The sequence below is a fragment of the Apteryx mantelli genome, chromosome 13 (assembly GCF_036417845.1).
Source record: "Apteryx mantelli isolate bAptMan1 chromosome 13, bAptMan1.hap1, whole genome shotgun sequence".
NCBI classification, from domain to species: domain Eukaryota; kingdom Metazoa; phylum Chordata; class Aves; order Apterygiformes; family Apterygidae; genus Apteryx; species Apteryx mantelli.
The window spans coordinates 4542494-4556392 of NC_089990.1; the positions used below are offsets into that span (position 1 = coordinate 4542494).

The window sequence follows — 13899 nt, forward strand, 5'->3', positions numbered from 1 at the left end:
CAGAATATCAGAGGCATGCTGGGCGCTATTCTCAGCAGCAGGGAAGCTCAACAAGCCTCTTTCCAATGGATTTCTTTAGCGCTTTTGGATTTTAACCATTATTATTAATGCCATAACTACTGCCCATGATGACAGTCCTGAAAACCTGTAGCCTAAATGCTCCCCAGTTCTGGATGCACCCCAGTCCCGTAGGTCCTAAAAGCACCAGAAGGACCTCAGCCTTAGCCCAGCCAAGCAGCTCAGCTCTGAATTCAGCCGTGCTCCAAGCCAGCTTTGTTTCAGCTTCCTCCCCTCGCTCCCGGTTCCCTTCGCCCTCTCTGCGAGATCAGGCAGCGCCGTGCCCCGTCCAGCTCCCTTCGCTGGTAGCCAGCGTGCTGCATTCATTGAGTTAAAGCACGGCATTTGCAGTGCCCATTGCACACACATGCCGCTGTTCTCGGCTGTAGAGCCCCAGGAAGCAGCAGAGGGTACGGTCAGAGGTTGCGTCTCCTCAAAATAACAACAATCGGGTAATTTCACTTCTGCTCCAGTCCGATTTTCCTGGTGCTTTCTTGCCTTGGTTGCTCCCCAAATAGCATTGGGTTGCTGCCCATTGAGCAGGGGAGCAGCTGATATAGCAACTGAATAATTTTGCAGTTGGATGCATAAGATGCTTGCTGTGTTGTTCTCTGACTGATTGTATTAACAGGGCTCTTTGCATATCTGATTGCTGCAAGCTTTATTTTCTTTCTAAGCTTCCTGGGTTCACTAGAAATTCCCATCTGGGAATAAATGCTCCCGCAAGAAAATGTGTTCTCTGGCTTGGGCAGAGGAAATGAAAGCACAGTAAACACACGGGTCTGAGTTGGTTCATTTTTTTTTAACAGACAAACCCAGAATTGTGCTTGGTGGATCGCGTCTCACTGGGGGTTCACCCAGCCGTAGTGGTGACTGGGGTTTTTTTGTTTGTTTATCATCGTAGGGAGCGATTCCTTAGAAGCCAGTCAGCAATTTCATTAGCTGAATACATGGCTTTGAGAGACATCTGGGGTACTTCACCGAATTCTGGTACCTGTGCTCGGTTCCCAGAGAAGTTCCCATACTTGCCTTTGCCGCAGTAACCCTTTGCTTCTCCTTTTAACCATCATCTGCCCTTTGCAATAGCTCTGACTATGACCTTTTACAGCAAAACTTTCTCTCGAGGCCTCCCTACTTCAGCTTTGCGAAAGATAAGGCATATCAGGTGATGAAATAAATGCAGTTAGCTCAAGGGCAGCATTTAAATACTATCGGCAGATTGAGTATTCGGGGACTAGGAAGGAAGAAGTGGTGAGAGAAGAGGGGGGTATGGTGGCTACCTGCAGGCATTAGTACGTGGCCTTGTGTGTGAGGTATTGCCCTTCAGTGTGCCTCCTGCTGAAACTCTGAAAAAAACCCACACAGCAGAGTGGTGTCTTTATTCACTGCAGTTCCCACTGCCTCCTTTTTCTCCCTTGTCCCGTTATCAGAAACGGTTTGCTCCAGAATCAGTTGAGAAACTCTTCCGAGGTTTTCTCGGGCCCGTTGAAGACTTGAAATCCAACAACCGACCTTGTAAATGGCAGCAAGAAAGGCCCAAAGGGACTTCCGATAGCTCAGGGCTCCTTGTCTCTCCTTGGGATGATCTTCTAAGAGCAATCCATCAAACACAAGCAGTACAGTCATCGTGTTAGCGGAGTTAGCATCCCACAGACGAGGGCAACGGCTTTCCTGCTGGGGATCTGCAGTGGGCACAGGTTGTTATTCCCAGCACCGAGAGAGTTGGTGGCCCCCCACGGCATCCCCGTGACACCCCACAGCATCCCCATGACAACGCAGGGGGAATTTGCTTTCCATGGGTTTCTTGCTAGCATCTACACTTTGTTCAAATTTCGTGAACAAAAACATTTGAAAGGCAAATAGAAAACAGAAATGAAGTGTGTGTCTGAAACCCCATGCATTCATCTATCAAAAATGCATTAGTTCATCTCTTCTGTATAGAGAAGAGATTATTAGTTCATCTTCTTAGATTATTAGTTCATCTTCTTCTCTATAGAAAGTATTTCTATAGCCAGTTCTCCCTCATCAGTGATACCTTAAAAAGCATGTAACAAAGGCTACCCACATGCTCACCCTGTACAGTCTTACTATACAGTAAGGAAAGGATAATAGTCTCTGTACCGGGAGATCAGTTCTCTCTAAGTGATCCTTCTGACCTGAAGAAAATGTCGTCAGTGCCGGTAACTCGGGTATGGGCAAGTTCACCTACCGCACCAGCTTTCCCCCTGTGCAATGCGACATTGAAAGGAATGCAGACTGATGTAAGCGTGAAGAGAATGAGCCTCAGCCCGGAAGAATGGCGTTGCTCTACCCCAGCCAGAACAAATCTCTGCTGCCTGAGTGGTTTCGGGCAAGCTAGTGGCATTACTTGCGCTGCTCTACGTGTGGGTAACTTTGCTGCGTTTGACAGAAAGAGCCTAGGCTTGTCTCGCCAAGACTCGGGGCTCTGCTGTGATTTTGTAGCTCGTTGCAAGGCATTTCATATCAGAAACCACCACGGTTATTAGGTGGTTTGCTGGATATAAGCTGCTGTTTAGCGCTCAGTCTTAGGGTATCTATTAATGTATTTGGCTCTTGTTACTCGATATGTCGCTTCATGTATAACTGGAGCCTGAGACACCCGTATGGAAGCACATTGTGTGTGCAGGCTGCCTTCGTGCTTACCTTTTCTTGCACTGGCCAATCAACATAAATATGATGAGGCTACATGAAAAACTCAGAATGACTGGAACAAGGATAAATAGCTGCTTGTCCTCTTTTCTGGACACTGTGGAGAGAAATGACAGCGAATAAGGCAATGGCAGCTTGCAGAACGGGTCATGTTACCTCTTCTAAAGCAAACTCTGATGTACGAGCGACCTGCTGCCCTTCGGCAGAGCATTTATCTGCAGCCACCTCTATGCAACCATCCTGTGGTAGGGCCAAGGCACACTGGGACTGCCCCTGTAGAGCCCAGGCTCTGCGAAGTGTCAGTGCTACATAGTGTTTCTTTGGGAGTTAAGGCAGGGCCCGTCTTCTCAGCTTACCCCTATTCCTCCTAAAATCAGCCCTCATTTCAGTGGAGGCAGCTGAATCCTCCTGGAAGCTCTGGGTAGATGGAGAAGAAGCCCTAAGGGCCCTGTTTTTTGCTGGTGAGGAAAGGTTAATAGTTTGGGATTTGTCTGTTAAGTGCCATGGAGATGCAAAGCCGTAAGAACGACCATGCTGGATCAGGCTGAGGGTGTGACTAGACCGGGATCCCATCTCCAGCACTGGACACCAGCAGATGCCCATGGCAGCCATCAGCGCTTTGTCCCAAACTGGTTTTATAAAGAACGTAGAAGAAATGCTGGTTGATTTTTGGTTCCATACCAGAGAAACACTCTTGCGTCCATTCACTCCAAAAGCCCTGGTCGGCACAGAAATTATTTGTTCTGCCCCTGACACGGACACATGAGACGCGGCTTTGATTTGCTCTGGGAATGGTGAAGGCAGTCTCCATTTGTGTTGACACAGACTGAGAAACAAAACAACACAGAGAAGAAAGGTCAAGGAATTACATCCCACAGCCAGTAGCAAGCTGGCATGGTCTGATGTTGCCAAACACGCTACCCAGACTCTACAAGCACTTGGATTATGGTTTGGCAGTTTTAAATGATTTCACAATAGCTTTGGACCAACCAATGCCAGTAAGATGATTGTGGAGATTAACCTACTGAAAATGTATACGTTCTGAGGTCCCCATCATGCATGTTGCCATTTATGCATGTTAATTTATGGAATCCTTCATGAAATTGTCTAAGTACATCCATCTCTAGAATATGACAATTAAAGAAAGAAAAAGTCCATCAGATGTCCCTGTGATTAATTAATTCTTGCCACTTTTGCTATCAAAACTGCAACTGAATGATGCACAAGGAATAAGCACTATGCAGAAATGATGCATTGCGTCCCAAGCTGCCACTTTGGCGAAATTAGAATTACAGTTTCATTGGACCAGCTTGTGCTCCTGTGTTCAGGAAAGCAAAGCAAAACAACCTTCACGTCCTGCGTAAAGCTTCTGACGTAACGGGCTGGAGGCCTACGAAAATTACAGTTCATGGCCTTGCGCCGGGGGCTGTTACCGTTACAGCAAGTGCTGGGGCTGGGAGGTCACGGTGTTAAGCGGGAACACGTGCGAGAGGGCAGCGGGTCAGGGTTTTCCACCGCGTGCCTCCCCTTCCCGGCCACCGGGCAGGGCCCCGATAGCCCCTTCTCCTCCCCGAGCGACGGCGCGCTGCGCTTTCGGCAGCAGCAGGGTTTTCCCTACCTCCCAGGCAGCCTTGGCGTCCCCCCGGTCTTCTGCCAGCTGCAGCTCGTACTCCAGGCACTGGGGTGGCGTCTCCCCACCTGGTGGGCTCCACGTCACCCGCAGCTCCTCGGAGCCGGACACGGACACCACCAGCCCCTCCGGGGGCGACGGCTTTGCTAGGGGAAAAGAGAAGGTCAAGTGGTGCAATCAAACGGACGCTCGGTTAATCGCCGCCAACCTCCAGCCTTGCCCGCGGGCGGGATTTCGACGGTCGCGATGCCGCGGGAGCGCGGGCTGCCCCCAGGCTGGGAGCCGTGTTGCTTGGTTTGCTTTCGCACATGGATTGCGCCAGCTCCCGCGCTGAAACGCGGCGCAGGGACTTTGATCGCTGGCGTCTGAGCGTTGCACTCGGCGGGTTTCCCGGCCGGCGCGTGCAGCCGTTCAGCGCTCCACGCGCCTCCAGGCTGTCCTCGTCCCCTGCCGCGAGCGCTGGCTGGACACGCTGCATCGTGGCGGAGGCTCTGGCTTATGGCATGTGCCCAAAGCTGCGCAAGCGGCACGTGGCAGCACTAATCGAATCCAGAAATCCTGCTGCTTAGGCCAGTGGCTGCACTGGAGGACTAGCTATTTATTCTGTGACATTAATATTCAGGTAGAGGCACCAGCGTAGTAAGTGCCCAGAGCAGTGGGTGAGTATGAGTGGCTCTGCTTGCTCTCCCCGTCTCTGATGCACCCAAGACCCACTCATGCTTTTCAGCCGTGCAGCGCTGGCAGACCCCGTTGCACCTTGCACCCATCTCTCCACCGCTCATGACTTGCTCTAAATAGCAACGCCCAAAGCCCTCCCTGGGGCTGGAGCAGCGGTTTCAATCCAGCGGCATGGACCAAAGCCACCTCTGCCGTGGTGCCACCAGGGCAAGGCCTCCGGCACTGTCTGCTGGGGAGAGCTTGGGACAGGGGGCTCATGGACGTGTTCATGTTCAGCTCTTCCACCCGCTCAGCCAGGGATGACCCCTATATCTTAATTTCTTGTTACTTTGCCGCAGACCGTTGGCTTCCCAAACCATTTGGCTGCCCGAGCATTGCACTTGCACGTCCCGGGCTGGGCACCGAGCAGCATTGCTCAACTGCAAATGCTGCTGGAGACTAAGGTCCTGCAGGACACATGCCACAGCCCCTTCTCCAGGGACAAATTCATCCGGGCGCCTTACAGCTGCTCCTTTGCAAGGGCAGACGGTAGTTTGCCTCCCCTCGGTGCGGGAGGGTTAGCCTTTGCCGCGCGACAGCCGCCCGGTTCCCCAGAGCCCGGCTGAGCTCTCTGCAGTTATTACCTAGATTTTGGAGGCGAACGGTGACGTACAAAGGTCTCAGCAGCGTGGCCGCCGCCGAACCGTTGACGCAAATGGTCAGGTCCTTATATTCTGCCTGGCTCAGATTTTGCAACATGCAGCCGATGTTTATACCGTGATCCTGAATATAGTCATCGCACTGCTCGGCATGGTCCAGGCCCTCGTACCTAGAGGTGCGTTAGGAAAACAGGGGAGAAAAAAAGAAGAAAGAAGAAAAAAAAAAAAAAGCAAGGGTGGTAAGTATTTGCAATACAGCCTTTTTTTCCTTTTTCTGTTTTTGTTTTTTTTTTTTTGAGGAAACCTCCCCTCCAAAGGGGAAACGCAGCGGTTCACGGCGGGTGACCCACGCCGCCAATGCGAGCGAGCGCGCCCGCAGGGACGAGCCGCGCCGCCGGCAGGTCCTGTGCACGAACGCGGTCCGATAACGCCAACACGGCGGGCGGGAGCGAGGCGCGGGGTGGCGGGTTAGCAGCTGCTGCGCCAGCGCACCCCCTCCCCAAACTCGCTGGTTTGGGGGTTTCTCCATTAATGGTAGGTGCTGATAATTCATCGCGAGGAGGCAGGCTTTGGCGTGTCCGTGGCCTGCTGCAGGGACAGTCCCGGGGACCCTCCTGGGACCGCCAGCATTGGCTCCGAAAGCACCTTGCCGGGCTAACGGGCCGGATGCCGGGAAGCTGCCGCTGGCCGCGGGCCCGGTGGATGCGGGATGGGAGCAGCCGGGGGTGACGCAGCGTCTCGCGCTCGTGGGCAGCTGCGCTGCAGCGCAAGCAAAAGGCTTCTGCAGTCGTCAAAAGCTCCGAGTTCAACCCGCAGCCTCTCCCTGCCCCGTGCCTCATCCCTCCTCTCCGGACGGAGACGCGCCGCGGGATGATGACCACACGCGTTACGCTCAGGCTGCCAGATTTGCTGCTGGCCCAATACTGGAAATATTAAGTGCTGTTTTGCGTCACCTTTTAAGACTCCCTGGGGGGGTGACCGCCGTCGCGGCAGGGCCGCATCCAGCCTCTGCGCTCGGAGCCTAACGAGCGCCTCCCGGCATGGCACGGTACGTGGGAAAACGCCGCACGCCGGCAGCTATACAAATGAACTCGCGGGGATCCAAAAGGCGCCGCGGCTGCCTTCCCGCCCACTCCTGACGTACGACGGGACCCAGATCCAAACGCCTGTTTTCATTACAGGCAGTTAAAGGAGGGTGGGTTTTTTTCCAGGACTGAATCATGAATTTCCATGGTTTTCTTCAGAGACCTTTGTGGTTATTAACTTGCTTTTAAATCGGCGTAGCTGCTTCGAACAGTATTTCCAAGAACAATATGGAAACAATTTTTAAATAGCAGCTAGGTCTCTGCCTGCAAGTTGCCCACAGGCAGGAAACCCAAGTCACCCTTGTTATAACATCATAACAAATGAAGCGGTTCCTTTGGCCCAAACCATAAAGGTCTAGCTTTGCTTTTCTTGAAGAAAGAATCACTAAGTTCGGTTAAGCAGCAGTATAACGGAAATAATGGAGAAACACACATTATTACTGCGCTTTGGCAGCACGCGCGTGTCCGTGAGCTGGGCTAAGGCTATGAAAACGTATTTGTAAGGTAAAACGGTTGGTGGCCAAGAAACCCTGCTCTTCATGTAGGGTTCACTGAGCTCGGGAACCGCCTGCCGAATCCCACGCTAGGGAAAGGAGCAGCCCAAATGCTCCGGGTGTCTTCAGCAAAGGCAAAAGCACAAGGCAAAGCTGGGCGGTCTTCCCGCTCGTTCCAGGTGGGTCCCGTACTAGCGTCGCCAGCCGTAAAAACGGATTTGCTGGGGCGCTTTACTACCTTGAGTGATTCAAGAGAAGCTGCCTGGATGTTTTCCCATTTCGCTAATACATACCAATAATATAGTCCGTAATGCACCCCTCGAGGCGCGAGCAGCCCTGGCTGCCATGTACACTTGAGGTATTCCCAGTCATGATAGATGCAGTGAAAATCCTTAACTTCTGATTCCAGTTTGCCTGTCAAACAGGAAATAATAACCGCTATTTAGGAAGGTACTATTCGGGCTGAGCAAAAAACCCGTCATTTTACATCTCTGAACAATCGAGCGTTGCAGTCAGAAGAGAAAAAAAGAAAAAAGGCCAGTCGCCGTAATAGGATAGCAATAATATAGATAATAAAGTTGTTATTCAGCGGTGGCGCTCCGGCTGGGCAGCCCAGCGGTGCCTGGAGAGGGGCAGGACACGAAGCAACGAGAAAGCGGCAGGACCCAGCCGCTGCTTCCGCTTCTCCCTCTTGCCAAAGCCGCCCAACGCCCGTGCGAGGGGCTCCTGCAGCGCGCGGAGCTGCACCAGGCGCCAAAGGCCAGTCCTCACCTTGCAGCGGGACCTGGAAGGTGGCGTGGATCCATTCGCTTTGAACCTCCACGTCGTCGGTACACCGGCCTTCGAGCAGCGTCTGTACCTTGGCTTCAGCAGTCCTGCTGAGGTCAAAGCCAACTCTGAATTTTAGTTTCCTAGTAAAAATAACCTGGTTGAAAGACAGACTTTATAAGCACCTCTTTTGCCGCTAAGTGGGCTGCACAATTTGCTATCAGTGCTCCCGTTCCAGCTGCTATTAGGCTCAGCTTTGTGCTTTAATGTAGCGTTTCTTTGCATGTCTATCCTGCTTCTCCTGCTCTGGGCTTTTCCAGCACTCCTGTTCCTCACTTGGCCGCTCATCACGCGGCAGATGAGTGATGAGCACTGAAATGGCTCCGGTAAGCCATGTCACGTCATCTGCAACCATCTGGGGCAAAGAGTGCTGAAATAGCTAGTTGTGTGTTGCGAAGCTTTCTCCCAAACCGGTGCTGCCCAACCTCGCTGGCTTCGAGTCCCACCACCCGCCAGGACATGAGCAACGACAGGGAGGAGCAGGCTGTGGCTCAAGGGACACCCCTGCCAGCCGGGAGCGCCCCGGAGGGTCTGCAGAGGATGCCAACGTGAGTGTCAAGGTGACGCTCGTCAGCGCGCTGAGGTCAGCAGCAGCAGAAGGAAGGATGAGGTGTCGTGCAAAACAACCGGCCTTGCAGGGATGGTTCACATGGGAAAGAGCAACCGCACCCTGCCGGGCTTGACCGCCGTCCCAGCGAGGAGCAGCAGCCAGCACGTACAGCCCTTCGTGGCGTAACCTTTTGAGCACTCTGAGATATATATAATTTATCTTTTTCCCCTCAGATTTGGAAGCCTCCCTGCCCCTTTAGAAAAAAGAAAAAGGAGTTGGCAAGCGTTACAGCAAACCGAGAGGCAGCAGGGTCTCATTAACCCGGAGGGCACAGCAGCAACATGTTGTAAAATTAATGTGCTTGCTGCAACCCGAGCTGCAGTGGCGTAGCCTGCGGTGGCATGGTTTGTCACCTGTCCCAGCTTTTAAGAGCCCGACTGGGCCATGTGTTTCTGATAGGCAGCCCTGGCTCTTGCTTCCCCATGGCTTGCTTTTTTTTTTTTAAATCAACTCTTCTTTGTAACCTCATCTGGGGTCAAATTTTTGGCAAGGTACAAGAGATGATTTTGTTCTACTTTTCGGGTCTGCCTTGCATGAGACACTTTTATTACTTGTGCTTCAGGGAATTCTGCCTTTTTTTTTTTTTTCTGCCTTTTTTGCTTGGTGCTTTTTAAATGTTGGTTCAAATCACCGTAGAAGAATTGGCACAGCCGCACGCTGCTGCATGGCCGGCAGGGTGACTGGTGTCACGCATGATGACAGCATCCAGAAACCAGCCCCGGCGGGCGGTTGGGGGCCCCCAGCACCGCTAACCTGGTTCCTCGCTTCCCTGCCCCGTTTTGGGGCAAGCTTTGCAAGGCTTCTCCTCTCCCTGCTCCGTCCCCTTCCCAACCCCACAGCAGCTTCCAGCTTCTGTGGGCTCCCACAAATATTGCAACACCCCCTCCTGCATTGCACACGTCTGCTATTGCTCTGCTACTCAGCAAGGGGCTGAGACTGGCAATTTAATCGCAGAGATGAGCTAGAGTCAAACATGTCTAAAAGACAAAAGTAAACGGGAATTAAAAACACTCTCCTGGATAAAGGGGATGCTAGATCGTTAGGATAATTAACGAAAATCAGCCTTATACAACACTTTGCATCCCAAAGGATCTGTTGGCATGGTGCGAGTTCCCGTTCAAGCCCTATAAAGCCTTTCTAAAAAGTATAGCGCTTTTACGATGAGGAATGCTGCTGGATACGGTTGGATTCCTTTTGGCAGCAAGCAGCGCACACTCTCTAGGGGCAATAGCCCCTTATTCCCACTCTGACTGCTGCGAAGGTTCAAAACACGTTCTCATCTGGCAAAAGATTTAAACCACTGGCCCTAGAGACTGGGGTCTGGCTTTTTCACAGGAAACCATCGTATCGCAAGCTTAAACCTATGCAGGAACTAAAGGCAGAAGAACAGCAACATGCTGAACAGGATTTCACCGCACTTTGTCTTACCTTCCAGTCTCTGTCGCCCGCATTGCGGTATTCAAACTTGTATTTTACCGTGCATTCGTTGAAGGTTTGCACGTTGAGCGGGGGCTTCCACTCTACGTCGAGCGACCCCAAAAGTCCAGGATCAGTAATCTGCAGATCTTGTGGGGGAGCAACTAAGGCGAAAAGGAAGCAGGGGGGGTAAAAACGGATGTTGATGTAAAGAAAGCAAACAAAAAAAAGTCATGAAATTTCATGACGTGACAAATGCAGCTGCTGGGGCGGAGGGATTGAGGTCCAGCGCTGAACATTTAATAGCCTCTATCAGCAAATACGCACAAGCTCTGCTCCCGCCTGCCTGTGCAAGCCCAGTTTTTGCTGGTGCTCAGAGAAAACCCTCCAATGCAGGCAGAGCGGCAGCGGGAGTGCCATGACATCTTTGACGCTCCCCTTCAAGTTGTGTTGTGCAAAACTACTGTCCTGCAATGACCCTTCACGTCCTGTGTTTCCTCAGTTTTGTCTCCAGACATTTACCAGCAACCGTGATGACAAATATCACCGCAAACTTTGCCGTCAGCGCTTGCGACAAGCCTGGATGACAGATTGCATCACATTGCCGGGGGAATATATATTCCCTAACCATAACAGACACCCATCTTGCTTTGAATATTCTTTTCAAGTACATTAGAGATTAATGAGAAAGAAAAAAAAATTACAGAAGCAGAGAAGCAAAAAGTTAGAACAAAATCATTCTTATTTTGGGCACCTTCTATCAGCTATAAAAAACGCACCTTTACAGACAATCTGGCTTTTATTAAAATATTGTAAGTTACTGCCATATGTTAATAAAATAGAGTATCTTTTGGATGATTTTTATACTAAGAAGACATACTTCCTAAAATCTCCACTCTTTATTGAGAATTCCATTCACATGACATAAAGCTGTTGAAGCTATTCAGTTTTATTAGCTCAAACTAAGCCAATTTTTTTTTTTTATATAACATCTAAGGTCATTTTTCTCCACATACACTATCTAGAGGCAAAGTTATCCATCTGGGTTTCTACATATTCTGTACATGATGCACTTTTCTTGTGGTGGTCCGGAGCCCTTCTCCTGGCAGTGTCCGGCTGGCGTTGTCACCCGTCCCCAGTGGGAGCCTGGCCTCCAGGACACAACATTTCCTGACTCCCTTTTTGTATCTTAGTCAAGATCTACACTGTTTGTCCTTCCTTTTTTCTTCTGTAAAGCCCTTACAAAAGCAGACCCTGAGAATACCTTTCAGTGGAAGACAACTCTATAAATCAAACTTTAATGGGTTCCTCGGAGACTTTGTGGAAAACCGCTGAAAGATTTATTTTTCCAAACTAAACCCTCCCAAATGAAACGCACTGTAGGCAGCAGTCCTAAGATCCTGCATTTCCGAGAATAGAAAGCTCCACGGATGATCTGTTGTTGTGTTAGATAGCAAAGTTGGGTATCATGGGAGTGTGTTTAGGGCGGTGCTTGGGCTAGGAGCAGTAGACTATAGTAGTTTGGAGCAAAAATGAGCTTTTCAGTATTTTCTGCGTTACAAGTAGAACAGTTTCCCTCCCACCAGCTATTAGTCCTGCGACTGCAGCCTGGGTTGGGAGCGTGGCGGTGGGCTTGGTGCAGCTCCAGGGATGAAGGTGATGGCCCTGCGCGTGCAGTAGCTGGTGTTTGAGGACGTCCGGCGCAGTCCCGTGCTCTCGCAGGAGGAAGGGGCAGGACTCGCCCTGCTGCAAGAGCAGAGGAGGTGGGAGTGGGGGCAAGGGCAAAGCACGCTCAGCTCTGGGTCTTGGAGAGCCTCTAAGGTGAAGCAAGGACATCTCACCCACCTCCTGGTCTTTTGCAAACACGCAAAGACTCCAGAAACTGAGGGAGCAGCGCGAGTGGGATGTAGCTTGAGGAGCCGCAGCTGCTAGAAAGCAAACGAGCAACCGTTCAGAAAGGCTATTTCCACCCACGCCAGCAAGGGAGGAGGAAGGCCAAGGGGTGTTCCTCGCACACCAGCGAGCCTCCACCGAGAGCCCTGCTGGCACGAGTGCATGGGAGGGCAGCCAAAGCGTGAAGCACGCGCACAGCTGCTGGTGTGGATTTGCTGGCACCGCAGTCGGCTAGACTGTCCCGGAGGTCAGAAATGTCCTCCTGGGTGGATAAATGTTGAGCCTCAGAGCTGCACAAAGAAGCATAAATTTACTAGACTCCGTTCAGGAGTCTGGTATGGGGTTTTCAAGACTCAAGTAGACCAAACTAAAGTTTTGCTCTCGTCCGCAATGATGACATTCTGAAATCTGGGTCCGCCCAGAGCTTGAACGATCAGGAACGCTTTTTCAAAACAATCACAACTATAAACAATAATTCTTGCAAAATAAATTTTGACTGAAGTTCAGCGGGGATGGAAACGCTTCCTTTTGGAATATTGCTTGCATTCTGGAATTTAATTTTCTTTTAAATGTCAAGTACTGCCTCTCACATGATTTCTCATTTCTAAGTTATTTCACGACATGACAGTATCGCTCAGATCCGTTGCACCGACCCCAGCATCAAACATACTCTACTTTATTATCCAGTCTTGAAGGAAAGCTGCTTCTGAATATTTCCTGAAAAAAAATACCTTCTTCTCTACCTTATTTGCATTGCAGTGAGGCACATCAGGGTGTGCTCCATGGGCGGCCCTATCTCCAAAGGGAACGCGTCAGGTCATGCTCTAGGTGCAGATAGTTGCTGCATAGGCCACTCAACAGGTTTTATTTAACAGTTTTCGTTGGGACGCTTTCAGCTTTGGCTACAGCATCCATGAAGGTGCCGGCAGAGACCGCCAGTCACCGAGTCCAGCCTCCGGCGAACAGGCTGATCCTGCGGTGCCATTTCCAGGGACAGCAGCTCGCCGAGCAAAAATTGTTGCAAGAAGAAAGTGTTATTCTCCGTTTATGGATAAGCCTGGTGCCTAGCACATCCCGCACAGCTGGGACCGTACCCAGGAACGTTTATGTACCTAAGCGGTATGTAGCCACGACGCCTCTATAGCAAACAATACATTCACCGCGCGGAAAAGGCAGTTCCTGCTCCCTTGCACGCTGTTGCAAAACTTCCACTCAGCACACGCTCTGTTTATGCAATTAATTACATGCCTATAAATCAGCCACTTGCTGCAGCATAAAAAGTTTCAGTTTAAGGCCTACCTTCCTCAAGAGCCCGAGCTAATCATCTGAAGCGCGCGGTAGGCAGCAACACGCAATGGCCACTGCTTTACCTGACGTGTGGTAGGAGGAAGACGCCAAGCAGCCCCACACCAGGATAACGGCGAAAACGCAAATCCGCTGGTGAGCCATTTGGAGGTAGGACTTCAAAGATTCACCGTGGAAGGCGTTAGAAAAGCATCCGTTCAACCTGCACACGAGGAGGCTAGAAAAACAAACCGGAATTGAAAGGCTTTAGCACACGAATGGGGCCCTGGAGTTCCCTCTGCAGGGTGAGCACAAACAACCACCTCATTTGATTTTCTTCATTTACCACAACTGATTAATCATCTCCCAGAGAAGGGGTGGGTTTTTTGTAACTTTTGGAGATGGCAACGCATGGATGACTTTGGCTTCGTTTACAGTTGTTTCTGGCTAGCTAAGCACATTCTCCAGTGGAAAGTCAGGCTGTACTTAAGTTACGGAGCAGCCTGCAGTGAGCCTTCTCCGGAAAGACTGATGTGGTTGGATGACCCTCCGTCTGTCAGCAGAGCCCATGATAGGAAGTGCCTGTGACCAATGACATTTTCACCAGAAAATATCG

The 13899-nt window shown here is 51.0% G+C and overlaps 1 protein-coding gene across 1 annotated transcript; it reads right to left on the reverse strand.

The window, feature by feature from the left end:
* Nucleotides 1–1380: 1380 nt before the first annotated feature.
* Nucleotides 1381–13499, reverse strand: IL13RA2 (interleukin 13 receptor subunit alpha 2). The gene is made up of 9 exons (XM_067304010.1): nucleotides 13370–13499; nucleotides 10119–10270; nucleotides 8024–8177; nucleotides 7546–7666; nucleotides 5659–5843; nucleotides 4346–4503; nucleotides 3409–3553; nucleotides 2722–2824; nucleotides 1381–1739 (listed from the first exon to the last, which is right to left on the reverse strand). The coding sequence occupies exons 1-9, from the start codon at nucleotides 13446–13448 to the stop codon at nucleotides 1697–1699; spliced, it is 1140 nt and encodes a 379-aa protein (XP_067160111.1). The 5' UTR covers nucleotides 13449–13499; the 3' UTR covers nucleotides 1381–1696.
* Between the last annotated feature and the right edge of the window lie 400 nt (nucleotides 13500–13899).